At 35.7% G+C, this 16,146-nt stretch overlaps 2 protein-coding genes across 2 annotated transcripts; one reads left to right on the top strand and one right to left on the bottom strand.

The window, feature by feature from the left end:
- The first annotated feature begins 1,515 nt into the window (after positions 1–1,515).
- On the top strand, positions 1,516–3,392 carry LOC131433851 (pickpocket protein 28-like). The gene is made up of 4 exons (XM_058600456.1): positions 1,516–1,912; positions 1,984–2,422; positions 2,484–3,013; positions 3,074–3,392. Exons 1-4 carry the CDS (start codon positions 1,533–1,535, stop codon positions 3,390–3,392), a joined length of 1,668 nt encoding a protein of 555 aa, XP_058456439.1. The 5' UTR covers positions 1,516–1,532.
- A 5,648-nt stretch (positions 3,393–9,040) lies between these two features.
- Positions 9,041–11,199, bottom strand: LOC131436636 (pickpocket protein 28-like). Its single transcript, XM_058605468.1, has 5 exons — positions 10,783–11,199; positions 10,287–10,725; positions 10,066–10,226; positions 9,650–10,012; positions 9,041–9,586 (listed from the first exon to the last, which is right to left on the bottom strand). Exons 1-5 carry the CDS (start codon positions 11,136–11,138, stop codon positions 9,346–9,348), a joined length of 1,560 nt encoding a protein of 519 aa, XP_058461451.1. The 5' UTR covers positions 11,139–11,199; the 3' UTR covers positions 9,041–9,345.
- Positions 11,200–16,146: the final 4,947 nt, after the last annotated feature.

Raw genomic sequence — 16,146 nt, 5'->3', positions numbered from 1 at the left:
AATCTTGCAAAGCTTTATTTTATTATCGACAATTACAAAACGGAAAATAATTTTCAGAAAGGCACAATACACCAAATTATGCAAATAATAGTTCAATCAATCGAATAATGCATCACTATAATCAATTTTGTAATCATCTTGACCTTACTATGTCAACAAGTCAAAATAAAACCCAACTTTATCATATAAGTATTGCGTAGTATAAGTAAATAATTCAAATTATTTATATGTAGCCTACATTGGCTTTACGAAACAAATAAATAAATTTGTTACACACAACCATTTTCGTATACACAACCATTTTCGTTCAGCGGAAGAATAACACTAAGTTTCTGTCAAATCAGAAGTGACATTAAGGTTTCCAATGTCGAAATAACCGCTAGTTCAAAAAACAATGTTAGATGGCGGACCCTGTATTACATTTTCATTACGTTTACTGACATTCTAAAAAATTATATGTTTTTGATTCCTGCGGAAACGGCATGTTTTTCGAATTCACAAGAAAGAAGAAAGACGGTTCGAATCGATCGTTTCTCATAATTTTCTACATTCCTTTACTGCCCATACTTGCATATCAGTCCCATATGGAAAATCGGCATGTCGAGAAAAAGACAATTAAAATTTTATTTCCGATTTTTTTGATTTGTTGTTCAACCTAATGCTAAATCATGGTATTATTACTTGAAATATCAGTAATACACCTTTACAATTCGAATATTGCAACAAATGAAATTATTGAAATTTGCACTGAATGGGACTGATATGCGAGTATTTTGCATATGGGACAGACATGAGTTGATATTTTTTCACATTGTACTGAACAAACCCTCAACTTTTATTGCAATTTCTAAGAGTATATTGAGGATAGATTTCATTCCTCAAGCCAACTCAAAATTGATGAAAATCGATATGAGACTGATATGCGAGTATGAGCAGTTTACGTCCGTATTAATACCATTTATACCGTTATAGTACGTTGATGTAATTAAAATCTGATGGAAAACATTTTTCATTAAACTTACCATTCAAACTCGACAAACACGGTTTCGAGCTACTTTACAGGTTGCACTGAATCCCATCAATAAATATTTCATGAATGCTCATCCCATTAAAGTATGCACTTAATCATGTTCCCCTGCTATCTGATGGTCGAGCCCCGCTGGCCATAATTATAGAATAAAACCGCACTCAACTGCCATCAAACACTTCACACGGACGAATAGTTTTGTCCTACACTCTTAGAAAAAATGAAATTTACGCTTGACTTAAATTCAAATGTGCCGTAATTTCTTCAGTGATGACATAATATTACATCTACTAACATGTAAATATAAATTTTGCGTCTGTGCCGATGTAAGCTTCAGTTAAATTGACTGTGAAGTTAATCATATGACTTATCTCTACATGCATTGTATTGTGAATTTAAGAAAATCGCGACGCTCCTTTTATGTGCACCTATGAAGATGTAACATTTTCTAAGTGTGTAGGTCACAACGATGTACGAGGTCAGAAGGAACCAACTCAAACTGATCATGCCACCGGCTGCGGTGTCCAGAAATTATCTACAAGAATCCCAACTGCTGGCCGAGGAGTTTTGCAACAATACATCAATTCACGGAGTGAAGTATTTCGTCGGTTCGAAACGGGCACTGATCGAGAAAATCTGGTGGATCGCCGTATTTTTGCTGTCACTGTACGGCTGTGGCAGGCTCATCTATACCGTGTACAGAAAATGGGAACACGAGCCCGTCATTGTGACGTTTGCTCAAAGACCAACACCGGTTTTCCAAATTCCTTTTCCAGCCATTACCATTTGCCCGGACACTAGAGCGAAGGTGGAGGAATTTAACTTTACGAAAGTTTATCATCTCAGTGTGGATTCCGAAACGAGAAAGACTATTAGCGCGAGGGAGTAAAAATTTCCGTGCAATTGAATGTGTGAACTGCGAAGTCCAAATGATTGTTTCTTTTTTATGTTTTCAGTATGAGAAAGCTGCAAGCGATGCTGCAAATCTGCGAGTTTGGGTTTAATGGATTGCTATTCAATGAAACATACGACAATGACTGCGCCAAAATTTTGAAGAGTATATCTATCCCCCAAGAGCAATTATTTGTTTACTGTGAATGGCATCAGTTGAACATAAATTGTACGGAAGATTTTACACTAGTCTTAACGGATGTTGGATACTGTTACAGTTACAACCTGCTGGCCAGCGGGGATATCTTGCGAGAGGATCAACTTCACCCGGATTCCGAGTACATTGCCGAAACACGAAGCTCCTACAATTGGACCCTGGATAATGGCTACCGACCGAGAACTGACATTAATACCTATCCGCGGCGTGCCCTCGGAGCTGGTATCAAAGCCGGAGTGTTTGCTTTGCTGTCGGTCAATGAAGATGATATGGATTATCTTTGCAGTGTACGTGGTGTAAGCTGTGTATGACATTTCCATATAGACTTTCTTTTGTCGTACATTTCAGAACTCCTTTCAAGGATTCAAGGTGCTTCTGCATATGCCGAACGAATATCCTCAACTGCTGAACCAACATTTCCGTGTGCCGTTGAACCAGGAAGTAGCCGTATCGGTCACTCCGACGATGATTGAAACTTCCGATAGTATCAAGTCGTACACGCCGTCCCGTCGACAATGCTTTTTCGGCAATGAACGATATTTGAAATATTTTCGAGCATACACTCAGTCCAACTGCGAACTTGAATGTTTGACCAATTTCACCCTGAAAAAATGCGGGTGCGTGCAATTGTCCATGCCTCGAGCACCGAATGTCAGCATATGCGGAATAGGCCAGCAAGAGTGCTATAACCGAGCGACATCGGAACTCCTGGAGATGGAGGTGAAGCTTCTAGAGAAGAGCCAATCCAAGCAGATGGACGAATGCAACTGTCTGCCCTCCTGCAGAGTGGTGCAGTACAATACGGAAATATCTCAGGCTTCGTTCGAATGGCAAAAACTACTTTCGGTGTTTGATTTGACGGAAGGAATGTTGACTGGGTAAGTTGTGAAAGTATGCAGTTTTGGCATAAGAAATCTTTACAAAGCAAACTGGTCTAGATTTCAGGTGTCCCATTTACAAGTATTCTTAAAAGAGGGCCAGTTTATACCGATCCAGCGCAACGAGTTGTTTGGGTTGACGGATTTCTTGGCCAACTGTGGTGGGCTTCTTGGATTGTTTATGGGTGTTAGTATTCTCAGTTTGGTGGAGATTTTCTACTATTGTGCTATCAAACCGTTGGTTATGTGGATGAAGTCGAAAACAGGAAGAAATCAAACAGAGTATATCCAACCCATCAGAAGTGATCTGAATGGATTTGGTACTAAACAATTAAATATTTTACGATATGATAATCAAGCAGGTATTGGAAAATTTTAAAATGTTTCTTGTAATGAACATGAATATCATATTAGCGGCATTGTTGTGACAGTTAGTAAGTTTTTCCAATAATACACCCAAACCTCCGTTTTCGAACACTTTTTATACGTTTATAACATAAACTTTTTTTACGAACCTACTTCGTAAAAAAAGGTTTTGGCATATCAAATATCGAAAGCGATTTTCGACTCCATGGAAACTACTACAATATGGGTATTTTTGGAACGGAATTGATGAGTAGATGTTGGAAAACAACGTTTGAGGTCTACTTTTCAATCCCGTTCCGAAAATTTCCATATTGCAAGGGTTTCCAAGGAATATCAACAAACCGGAAGTCGCCACCTTGGATTTTAAAACCACCTCAAACATCGTTTTCTGGCATCTACTCATCAATCCAGTTCCGAAAATACCCATATTGTAAGAGTTTTCAAGGAATATCAATCAACCGGAAGTCGCCATCTTGGATTTCAGAACCACCTCGAACATCGTTTTCTGACATCTACTTATCAATCCCGTTCCGAAAATTTCCATATTGCATAGGTTGCCAAGGAATATCAACAAACATCGTTTTCTGACATCTACTCATCAATCCCGTTTCGAAAATACCCATATAGTAAGGGTTTTCAAGGAATATCAATCAACCGGAAGTCGCCATCTTGGATTTCAGAACCACTTCGAACATCGTTTTTTGACATCTACTTATCAATCCCGTTCCGAAAATTTCCATATTGCATAGGTTTCCAAGGAATATCAACAAACCGGAAGTCGCCACCTTGGATTTCAAAACCACCTCAAACATCGTTTTCTGACATCTACTCATCAATCCCGTTTCGAAAATATTCATAAGGGTTTTCAAGGAATGTCAATCAACCGGAAGTCGCCATCATGGATTTCAGAACCACCTCAAAAATCGTTTTCTGACATCTACGCATCAATTCCGTTCCGAAGATACCCATATTGTTAGAGGTTTAAAGCAATCTCAATAAACCGGAAGCCGTCATCTTGGATTTTGAAACGAGCCCAAACATCATTTTCTTGCTCTTACTTCTCACATCCGTTCCGAAATAGCCATATGATGCGCGGTTTCCACATTCATTACACAAAACTTTTTTTGCGAAGTAAATTCCAAATAACGTAAACTTTTTTTTACGAACTAGCTCTTTTTACGAACCCCTGTTTAGTTCGTAAATGAAGGTTTCGGTGTAGTAATATTATTGGGCATAATCATAAATATTTACATTCTTTCAATGGACGGCTCTATCCAGCTGACTTAGGACGTAGACCATCTCGCGATTTTTTTTAACTTTTAGTTGAAATTTGACAGTCGAGCAGTTATTTTTTATCGAGTAGATAAATTTAAATAAAACTGCGGCCTATTTCAAAATTCGACAGATAGAAAACTATTTAGGTTTACTTTGCACTGAAATTAAACGGGTACGACACGGTCTAGTGAGAGTATTCATATGGAGCTGCAAACAAATTTGAAGCGAAACCCGGACAGGATCCGGTCCAGTCCCGTTCCGGATACGTCAAGGCCTAGTGTGAATAGCGCTTAATTCGGGCTTCGCTGTGTGTATTCAAAGATTTTATTTCCACAATATGTGTGGGAAATTAGGGGATTTTGTTTTATTATTTCCATCATTTTTTGTTAACAAACAACAAGGACTTATTTTCAATACGATACACTTAGGTCTTTTTTACGCAGTATTTTCTTATGAGGTTTTCTACGTGGATCTTCGAAGTTACGCGTTTTTTTTATTACGCGGATTTTCGAATTTATATTGTATAAACAACTACGGAATACTATCGCGTTAAACCAATGCGGTAAAACTTAATTTCAATCGAATATTATTAGATGAAAATGAAATTTGCCATTTTTTGGAGGGGGGCATGGTTCAAAAAGTGCGATATGGAATACATTTTTTATTCTCGTATCGCTTTAATTTGTTCTGCCAAAATTTTCCTTTCACAAAGTGTGCATACTCATCTGAACTGTTCATTATTTGTTGTTCATATTATTCCATTAATGTAAAGATCTTCACTTTCACGAAACATCTTAAATGGTTTACTTAATGGAATATAAATATTGTATAGTGTTTCAACATTCGATTCTGGTTGTTGTTGGCAAATGATAGTAACTAATTCTTTTTCAATTGGAATAGGAATAGGTACACACCTAAAGCAGTCAAAGTTCTTAGAAATTTTTTGTCAGAATCAAAACCTTCAAATGTTCTATGAATATCATTTATAATAGATTTAGCATCTGAAGTGCAATTTTTTGGTATTAATGGTTTAAGTTGATCTGTAATATAATGCACAATACCTGGAATCAGGGTTTCAACAATATCGTGCTGTACGTCGAAGACCATCTGGCGGTTGAATCGCGACTGACCACTTAATTTAGCAGAAAATTTCAACCCAATTTCATTGAGCCTAGTTAAATTAATCAATGATACATTATTGTTAACTGTGTCGGTGTTTTCAAAGGAACTATGCAAATTATTGTTTTCACTATCCATAAATCCTATATTTATATCGTCTTTCACAGATTGGTCACATGATATTTCAGCAGAATCGGAATATTTAGGACACAGAGGATGATCTATTGAATGACTACTTGATGAACAACTGGCAGATGGACTTGAATCAATTAACTCATGTGTTTTCAAATGCTTTATGAATACCGATGATGTATTAAATTCTTTTTCACAAATCACAGACCCTCGCGTCTGATACCAGACGAATTCCTGATAACTATACAACCTGTGAATACCATTCTTATCCAACAGATGTTTCATGACAGCTAATGATACATTATTGTTAACTGAGAGCTGATATCGAATGGAACATTCTTTTACATAAGAAACAAGTAAACATTTCTGAAATATGATATAATCTAACATTAAACACTCGAAATTGAAACAAACACCTCAAATAAACTTTTACTATAACCCTTATTTTACGTGTGTTTTACTGTTGAAGTCGTATTGTCTAATATGTCGCAAATATTTTGTTTTATGTTATGTTCATTATTACCTGTATTCCTCTCTTAACAGTCAAAGCAGAAAACAAGGGTTTCAGGTATAGACATGAAATAAATCATTATAGGTAATCATTTTACGTATTCATCTAAAAAAAGTACTGTAGATTCTAAAAATATAACAGTATAATAGGGAGATAGATTCATTTGAAATTAAAAAAAAGCAATGTACTACGCCTTTAACTGTCCGGTGCTTATGCTGCGAAACACACATTGTTTACATCTAATTGTCTTTGTAAACACATAATTTCGAATAAAAACCATCGTACTGAAAAAAAATGTGTAATTTCATCTCCTTACCTAGAAAACCAAAAGAATAAATTACATCGAATGATATTATCACTTCGTTAATTTCTTTTCTAAATTAAAAATGGCAACTGGTAAAGTTCGCATTATATAAAAATCTGTTGAGTTGTGGTAACCTAACTTGTTATGGTATGTTCTTGATTCAACGATAAAAACGGGTTTTGTTCCACTAGAATGTACTGTACAAAGAATTTATGTTGTTGCAATGGTTATTTTATGACATACTGTAATGTAACAACAGTAACAAAAAATTGCGGGTGAATAAAATAATCATAAGGAACTTCTGATTAACCATCTGACTCGAATTCACTATTATCGTTGTAGTAGTTGTAGGCTTTCCATGGGCCCTGGTGAATTATTAATGATAGTTTGTGACTAGCGACACTGGCAGTGCAGCCGATTTCTTTTATATTTTAATGCACGTTATTTACATTCCATTATTCAAATAATAATAATTATCATGTTAATAAAAATTTCGTCGCATTTACCGGCACGTTTGATTTGGTTCATATAAACTGGCACAGTTCTGCGTTGCTGAATATGAAAAACAAATAAAATCCCAATACATTCAAAAGTTTCTACATTGTTTAAGTTGATTGATTGTTTATACCGTTTATATCTGGCTTTATATCCGGCTTGTTGTTTAAGTTTTATCTATATGCTACTTTTCGCCCACTGCCGATTTTTGGGGAGTATTGCGTTTCCTGATACTGATTGGTAAATTTAATCCACTGGCATCTACATTAACCAGAACAGAGATGAATCAACTGTGGTCTATGTTCATGTACTTAAAGAACTGTGGAATCAAACAGTGGGCATTGCATTTATTTTAATTGCTGTGTCACTGACGTAACTGGCCAATAATCGACATTGTATCTCAGGACTCACGTCACAGACAAGGATGCCACTTTTGCAGATTGTAGACTCACACTACGGTTTTTATTGCCTGACAATGTATGAAGTTATTGAATTTCTCGGGAAATGTTCGCATTTGTTGGATTTCGCTGATTCAAAAATTCTATAACTTCTTTCTGCTAACTAACTTATCAACAGTTACTACATTTTTAATACAAGGTTTTATGTGGTTATTTGATAATATAATTTGACATCTCTGTTGTTTGTGTTGGTATCTTATGTTTTCCGATCGATTTGTATTAGACTACAATACAGTGCTTTGTACTGCAGAATAAATTTACAGAACACTCACCGACAATGAACAATGGAAAATTAAAAAAAAACCGTGATCGATTCATTTTTCACTGACTATCTTGCATATCTATCTGTATATTTATTTGTTTACACACTTATTAAAAGTGCCAATCAATCATACAGTGCTAAACATTAGGTGCAAGTGATACTGCCCTAGTGATTGATAAAACTATACATGTACTATGACTGATTTAGCTCGAATCGTTCTGATAACAATAGTACCAAATATATTATAAAATGTTAGGGTATTATGTTCCGTTTTGGAAAACTTTTATCAGGGGAATACTTAGTCGATTTTAGAATTCCTAACTAATCGCTACATCTGACACTTCATCCAATTATTGCAAAAACCATAAGACCGTTTTGGACTAAATAATGAACATTGAATGAACGAAAAATGAGAAAGAAAACAAAATACTTCTACCAGTAGTTTTCTCAATGGTCGAGCCACACCATTATTGGATAGTTTGGATAAACTTCTTCGAATATTCGAATCGAATGAACACAGGTTTCCCAAACGCTATAAACATCGATGTTGAAATGACATTTGAAGCGACGCAAATAGATTTCAACTAAATAAGTTATTGATTTTCCATTGCAATTCTTGTTTTGCTTTCTGCTGTCTCCGGCATTTGACAGCTTTCAGAACAACACTACTTTTTCAACTAACTGAATATATGCAAATCAAAAACCATTTTGGTTGAATCAAAAACAAATTAGATGAATCAGCTATTGCAAAAATCAAAAACTGCAATATCGATATTTTATGATCGGAGGGTTCTCCGTGTAGTCACCTAAAGTTATGCTCACTAAGTTTCAAGTGCCAAGTAGCCTATCTGCTTCATTGCCTTCACTCTTGGTGGCGAGTAAGTTGGAATGAATAGGCATGGACATCAACTCAATGAGCAAAACTCTCTATGCTTAGAATTATAAATAAAGGGTGGTGGTTCTCCTTTGAGTTTTCGATTATCATCAGTTTGAAATGTATTGAGATGTGTTCCAAAGTATTAAAAATAAAAACTGAAAGAGGTAACAATCAATTTATGTTTATTTTGTAATTGATATTTCAGTCATCAATCAATCCATTCGTCCATTACCTTTGGTCTATTCGAATGTTTACATGAACCCCATTTGAAGGCCGCTCTCTCATTCTATTGTGAGAGATATTTTATTTCAAGAGATCAACTGACGGTGGTGGTAAGCTGAGCTTCGATTGGTAGAGACTCGAATGAAGCTCTTAATGCTACCCGTTATGTACGTCATCGAAGGTTGTATGTTAGAATGTGAAGAATGCTGCAGTATGTTAGAATGTGAAGAATGCTGCAGTAGAGTGATCGTCAATGTGTGCCACATTCGGTTTTAATTGAATTGAATGCAGTTTTACAGCACTGCATAAAGCTAAGGTTTCCAAGGTAATACCTGGCGCACTGGAACAGAATCGTCCGCACTATCATTCCTGCAAGGCCTAATCAAACAAAAGTACACCAGTTCCAGTAAGCTAATTACACTAGCTCCCATCAATAGTGCGAACAGGCCACCGAAATGTGCCAACAGATCACTGAATCCCATCATCTCTCGACGCTGCATCGGAAGCAACCACTTGTACTTTAATCCGACATGCAAAATGGAGGTATCTTTGCTACAAAGTACAAAACATATGGTTACCAGTTCCAAAATTCCGGGTACACACCAATACACATACCCTTCGAGACTTTCATGTAGATTTCCAACTGCTTTAGAGAATGCATCAAAATCAATCGGTAGTCGAAACATTTCTACGTCATAACTCAGGGTTGTGCAGTCCGGCAGACATTGACATGGATCTTGCCAATCTTCCGTCTTGTTCAATTGATAATAGGTAGCAAAAATATCGGTGGTGACTTCGTCGAAGCATTCTATCACCGACGCATCGCAGACCCGAATACCAGGACTTCTTGGCATCGCCAACGGCACGCAACCGCACAAATGCAGTGAGTAATTGGCAATACATTCGGCCAGACAATTATTATAGTTATAAACTTTGAAGTATCTCAGCTCCCGTTCGTCCTTGAAATAGCACTGGCGTCTATCGAAAGAAGAAATTATGGAGGTTGATTATTGCAATTATGTACGACTTACCTTTTATAGTGATAGCTTTTCAAGCCATTTGCAATGAGAGTGAGTTCAGGCTTTACAATCAAGCTCAACAAACTTAAGTGAGACAAACGATGATATTGATTGAGGAACAATGGTATTTCATCCGGACGATGAACGGAAATATAATACCCACTACGTGGACCCTAGATTACATTATCTATTTGAAGAATCGTGGAAACAGTAACTTCTACGTGGAAACTTACATTACAGTGAAAATCCTGATCAATTTTTCTTGTACGCAAAACGAGCGAAAGACTAGATTTTTTACCAACTCCTATAGGACGAAATGGATAAATGTTGGGACCTGCCATGAGAGGATATCCATCTTCCAAACTCCAACCATCCGACTTGAAGTTGGCACTAGAATAATCATAGTCACGTTGAAGATTCTCTTTCTTGAACATATCGTCACTGGAAATTGCATTGAAAGTGTAGCAGATTCCAAATTGTGTTATCGACTGCGAAATGATAGTTGAGCACGGAACTTTCACGTTTCTCAATCTACAAGTGGAAAATATATTCTCCATCGGAATGGCGATTCTTTGAAGAACTTTCCAGGTATCCTCCTGTCGGGACTCGTTGAAATAGTGCCACATACTTATCGACGGACAGATATGTGCCATAGCACGAAAATATGCGTTTCTGAAAACAAAGCAAACAAAATATTAGCCAACCCGACCAATTAGGTGCACAATATACTCAGATTCATTCAGTATGATGTTGTGATGTAATCGACGATGTACATCCGTTAGGTTGAAATATTCCACTCTTGTTTGGGCCAGTGGACAGATTGTAATGGCAGGAAACGGAATATACCAGGTGGGTATCAATCTTTTGGCGTAGCTGATGTAAACCGGGCTAGCCGTCCAGTGGCGGATAGTGACAATGATGGACAGGAAACAAGCAGCAATAGCACCGATAAGCCAAAATGCCCACCAGAGCCGTTCTCCAGGGCTCAGATGGGGCTTAATTAGATAACGAGTCGCGTACACGCTACTGCCGAGGCAGTATTCAGTCCATAATCTTCGCAGATAGCCTTCATTTTGTGCGGACATCTCCGCAACCAAAATCGAACTGAATTGCTTGTTTGATTCAGGTGGAAGTTGGAGAAAAGCCATTTTGCTAATCACCAATTAGTAGAGCAAGCTAATTACGTCCACCAATCATCTACGAGGCAGCACTGGAATCATTTGAAATTGGCATATTACAAAAGACAGTTCTATTGGATTGCTAATAGCATGTGAATCATGTAACTATATTTTCATGATTCTATAATTTAAAAACTGTGCCGATGATTGAAATACATGATCTCTGAACGCATGTTACCTTCATAAAATATGTACTACCCAATAGTTTTTAAATATTTTAAATAAAAAATTATTTTAACATTTCCTTGACTAATTGGAAGAAGTACGCTTCTTTTCTCAAACCAAACTCGTTCTACAACCGCTTAAACTGCAAATTAAACCGTCGTAATGGAGATCAGATCCTTTAAGCGGGATGAAGGGTCCGCCCTCGGTACACCACAATACACCGATAGACACGAAACAGTAATTTTGTAATATGACAATGCTCGCCACATGTTGCACAGGTGGTAAAATATGCTTAGACACGCTCAAATGGGAACTACTAACCAACCCACAGAGGGAAAAATCTATGAAAACCCACGAAGAATTCTGTATCTTATGAAATAATTGAGATAGGTCAACAAACTGAAGCGTTTCTTATGTAAAAATGTAAATGGAATGGTTTACAATGGCCGCACGAATCGCAATCCTGCTCGTTTTACCCCAAATGTACAGAAGTTTTAGGGTTTCCTATAACATTCGTTTTGTAACTTGAAAAGAAGTCTAGTGCGGTATTCTGGAATAGGCTACTTTCATGTAAAAAAGTCTGGAGAATCGATTAGAAGAACCCACACTGGCCGCACGAAACGTTTTGTGGGCTATTTTACCCCAATTCCTCCATTTCATGAGATCCTTACTGTAAATCGTCTTTAAATCTTGGTAAAACTACTTGCAAGTTTGCTAAATCTAGCATATCTTATGTAAAAAAGTCTGGAGAATCGAATGGAAGAACCTACACTGGCCACACGAAACGTTTTTAAAACTATTTTACCCCATTTCCTTCATTTTATGGTATTTTATTGTAAATCGATCGTAAATCATGGTAAAACTTATTGGAAGTTTACTAAATGTAGCTTATCTTTTGTAAAATAGTCTGTAGAATCGAATGCCAGAACTATACACTGGCCGCACGAAACGTTTTGGTGGCTATTTTACCCCAATTCCTCCAATATGTGAAATTTTCATTCATCTAAATCACCCAACGAAATTTTCATTCATCTAAATCACCCTTAAGTCTTAAGCGAACCACGTTGAAAGCATACGAAAACTATCTTATGTAAAAAAAAGTCTGGAGAATCAAATAGAAGAACCTACACTGGCTGCACGAAACGTTCTAGTGACTATTTTACCTCATTTCTCCATTTCATGATATCTTATTGTAAATCTTCCTTAAATCTTGGTAAAACTTATTGGAAGTTTACTAAATTAAGCTTATTTTATTATAAAGATAAAATAGTCATCAAAACGTTTCGTGCGGCTAGTGTAGGTTCTTCTCATGGTCCTAAGTCTCATGCCTCCCCGTGTGTCTATGATGACATTTGGTCAATAGAACTTCGTCGACTGGGTGCTATCGCCTTCTGCGTTAGTAGCAGAATGAGAGGATGCAAATTGACTCATAAGTTAAAGCTCATCCTAAAGTGCAATGTTTATCAGAGTATATTACAACATATAATTCTGTTGTTTATTGCATCATGTATTATTATTATTATTATTATTATTATTATTATTAATATTATTATTATTATTATTATTATTATTATTATTATTATTATTATTATTATTATTATTAATATTATTATTATTATTATTATTATTATTATTATTATTATTATTATTATTATTATTATTATTATTATTATTATTATTATTATTATTATTATTATTATTATTATTATTATTATTATTATTATTATTATTATTAAAAGAAGAAGAGCGTAACTTACACTACCACATTAACTGTTATATTGTATTATAGCATATTATTTCTTATCTTATCGTCTTACATGTTTTTTGTCTTTTATGTTATTATATAATATGTTGTATGGTATCATACTGCATTGCATTATATCATATTATATTGTATTATATTATATTATAGGGTTTATTATGAGTAGTACTACGTACCTCTGCGCAAAATATTAATTTGTTTTTCTTATAAGTTATCATTTTTAAAGTAATCTTTTAACTAAATATCAAGGTCGTCACAAGGTGAGCTTGGCTCTCACTGGTTCCTGTTTCATGCCTACACGTGTGTCTGTAGTGACAATTGGTCGATGAAATGCGTTGATGGCAGAATGAGAGGATGAGAAATGACATATAAATTCAAGTACTATAATATCATAGCATATCGCAACATATCATTTTATTCATTCTATTATTTATTATATTTTTCATTGCACTATATTATATTGTATTTTATTATTATTTTCATTATTATATTTATTGTTATTATTATTAATTTGTCATCAATAATAATAACATATATTATTTTTATAGATGTGGATATTATTATTGTTATTAGAAAAAAAATTATACTTCCTGCAGTATTGCGAAGATAGAAGAGCATTACTGACACTCTACATTAACTGTTATTTTATACATTGTTTTATAATATATTATATTATATTGTATGGCATTGTATTATATTATGTTATATTATATTATTTTGTAATCTATCATATCACTTTATGTTATATCAATTTCATTACACTATGTTTCATTGTATTCATCAATATAAAACATTTATCACAGGGACGTAAAGGGGAGGGAGCATAAGGGCATCGGACGAATTGATGACTGGACGAGGGATTGTGGATAGCCAGCCCTAGTCACTTGAAGGAAACTTGTTTCCTTCTGAAGGTTTGAAATGAGTCTGACGCGCCCTTCTCAAACAAACCATCAGGCGGGTTCAAGCATGTATAGCGATATGCTTCATCCATGCACTGGATATTATGGTTGGAAGAGCATCTTTTATTCCCGCGGAATACGAGTAAGTGACTCTACTTACATATCCGCCCAACCCTTTTTGTTCGCTTTTCGGTAACAGCTATAGTAAGAAGGTGAATGGATGAGTCATATTGGAGCTAATGTAAGTCTACCCGTATCCACTGGCAAGTCCTTGAACTGACTTCACATCACATCACATCACATCACATTTTTTGTCAATAAAGTGCCAAATTACGAAAAAAAGCGGCACGAACTTATTCACAGTACTGACCCGAATAAATTGCCCAATCGTCTTATTCAGTCACTTGCGCGATTTCTGATAGTTTCATCACAGGTAGAATACCAGTTACTTAGGTCTGCTTAGATCTTTAAGTGAAGAATAGAATGGGATTTCAAAAGTCATAGTTCTTTGGAGCTTGTTCAAAATGAATATGTAATTATTCTGGTCAGTACTGTATACTTCTAATATATTTTTCATTGCGCCATTCTTTCAATGCAGTTTGAATTTCCAGGATCCTTCTCGCAGGTGTCTTCAATATTGACTTATGCAGCTAGATGACATTCTTTTTATTTCTATTTGTGATCTGAGTGTGATAATATATTATACTCATTTTTTTTTTGTTTGTAACTTCAGATTTAAATAAACTTTTTCATTCTAAGAGATGATTAAACCGATTTGTACAAAAAATCAAATAAAACTCCTGTGATTTCATAGCATCCAACTTCCGCTTTTTTAATTAAAAACGTGCTTGATCCACCTAACAGTGAGATGACACCTTTTTTATCAGTCAGCATGTGTTCTTCGCGTAAATATTCTTCGTTGTGTTTAGTTTTCATGAAATGATTTTAATGATTAAATTATTAAAAATTTGGAACTGCAAGACGAATAGAAGATAGAAATTTTATGAAACTACTAATTTATTTCGTCCTATCTAATCGTGGGGCAATCGATTAAGCATTCCATGAGATGTATAAGTGAGTTCCACTTAAAAGTTATTTTTTTCATTATTTATGGTACTTTCAGAAGCGGTATTCAGAGACCAGCATAACCAAAAATAGTTCGTATGGCCATGAATTAGTATGACGATACTTTGAAGATTTTTTGGTATCGTCATCTTCTATGACGGTTTGAATTTTAAAACCTCATCATCGATTTTGTATGGGACCATAGGTTTATTTTAATTTGAATTTTTGTTTTGCCTTTCTCATATAGAAAGGTTATGCAATCGCTTGAAAAACCGACCAGTGAAAATTGGCCCGGAGGGCCAAGTGTCATATACCATTCGACTCAGTTCATCGAGCTGAGCAATGTCTGTGTGTGTGTGTGTGTGTGTATGTGTGTGTATGTGTCAAATAATCTCACTAGGTTTTCTCGGAGATGGCTGAACCGATTTCGACAAACTAGGATTCAAATTGAAGGTCTCGAGGTCCCATACGGAATTCCTGAATTTCATCCGGATTCGACTTCCGGTTCCGGAATTATAGGGTAAAGTGAGTTCAATATTGTACACCGTCACATAAACCGGCGAAACAAAAAACGTAAAAAATTTTCTAAACTTCTAAATTTTTTGGTCTCAAAACTATACAAATCGATAGTCATTATCAGTAGGCAACTAAACAAACCGATTCCGGCTATCCTGGTTCCCGGTATCCGATTCCGGATGTACCGGAAATAGTGGTCATATATACCAAAATGGATCTCACTCACTTTTCTCAGCGATGGTTTGGCCAATTCCCACAAACTTAGATTCAAATGAAAGGTCTTCCGATCCTCTACGAAATTACTGAAATCCGACGACCGATTTCGCAGTTATAGGGTGCGTACTAGAAGAGTTTGTGTGTCATGTTAGTTGGTGGCAGTCACGTACCCAGAGGGGGGGCCCAAGGGGCCCGGGCCCCTCCCGAAATCAAAAACAGATATATAATTATTTAGAAGGTCTCAGACAATAATGTAATACTATAACAGTTCCAGTGGAGAAGTTTAAAATGT

This window comes from Malaya genurostris, chromosome 3 (assembly GCF_030247185.1).
Source record: "Malaya genurostris strain Urasoe2022 chromosome 3, Malgen_1.1, whole genome shotgun sequence".
NCBI lineage: Eukaryota > Metazoa > Arthropoda > Insecta > Diptera > Culicidae > Malaya > Malaya genurostris.
This window is presented reverse-complemented; position numbering and strand designations above follow the sequence as displayed.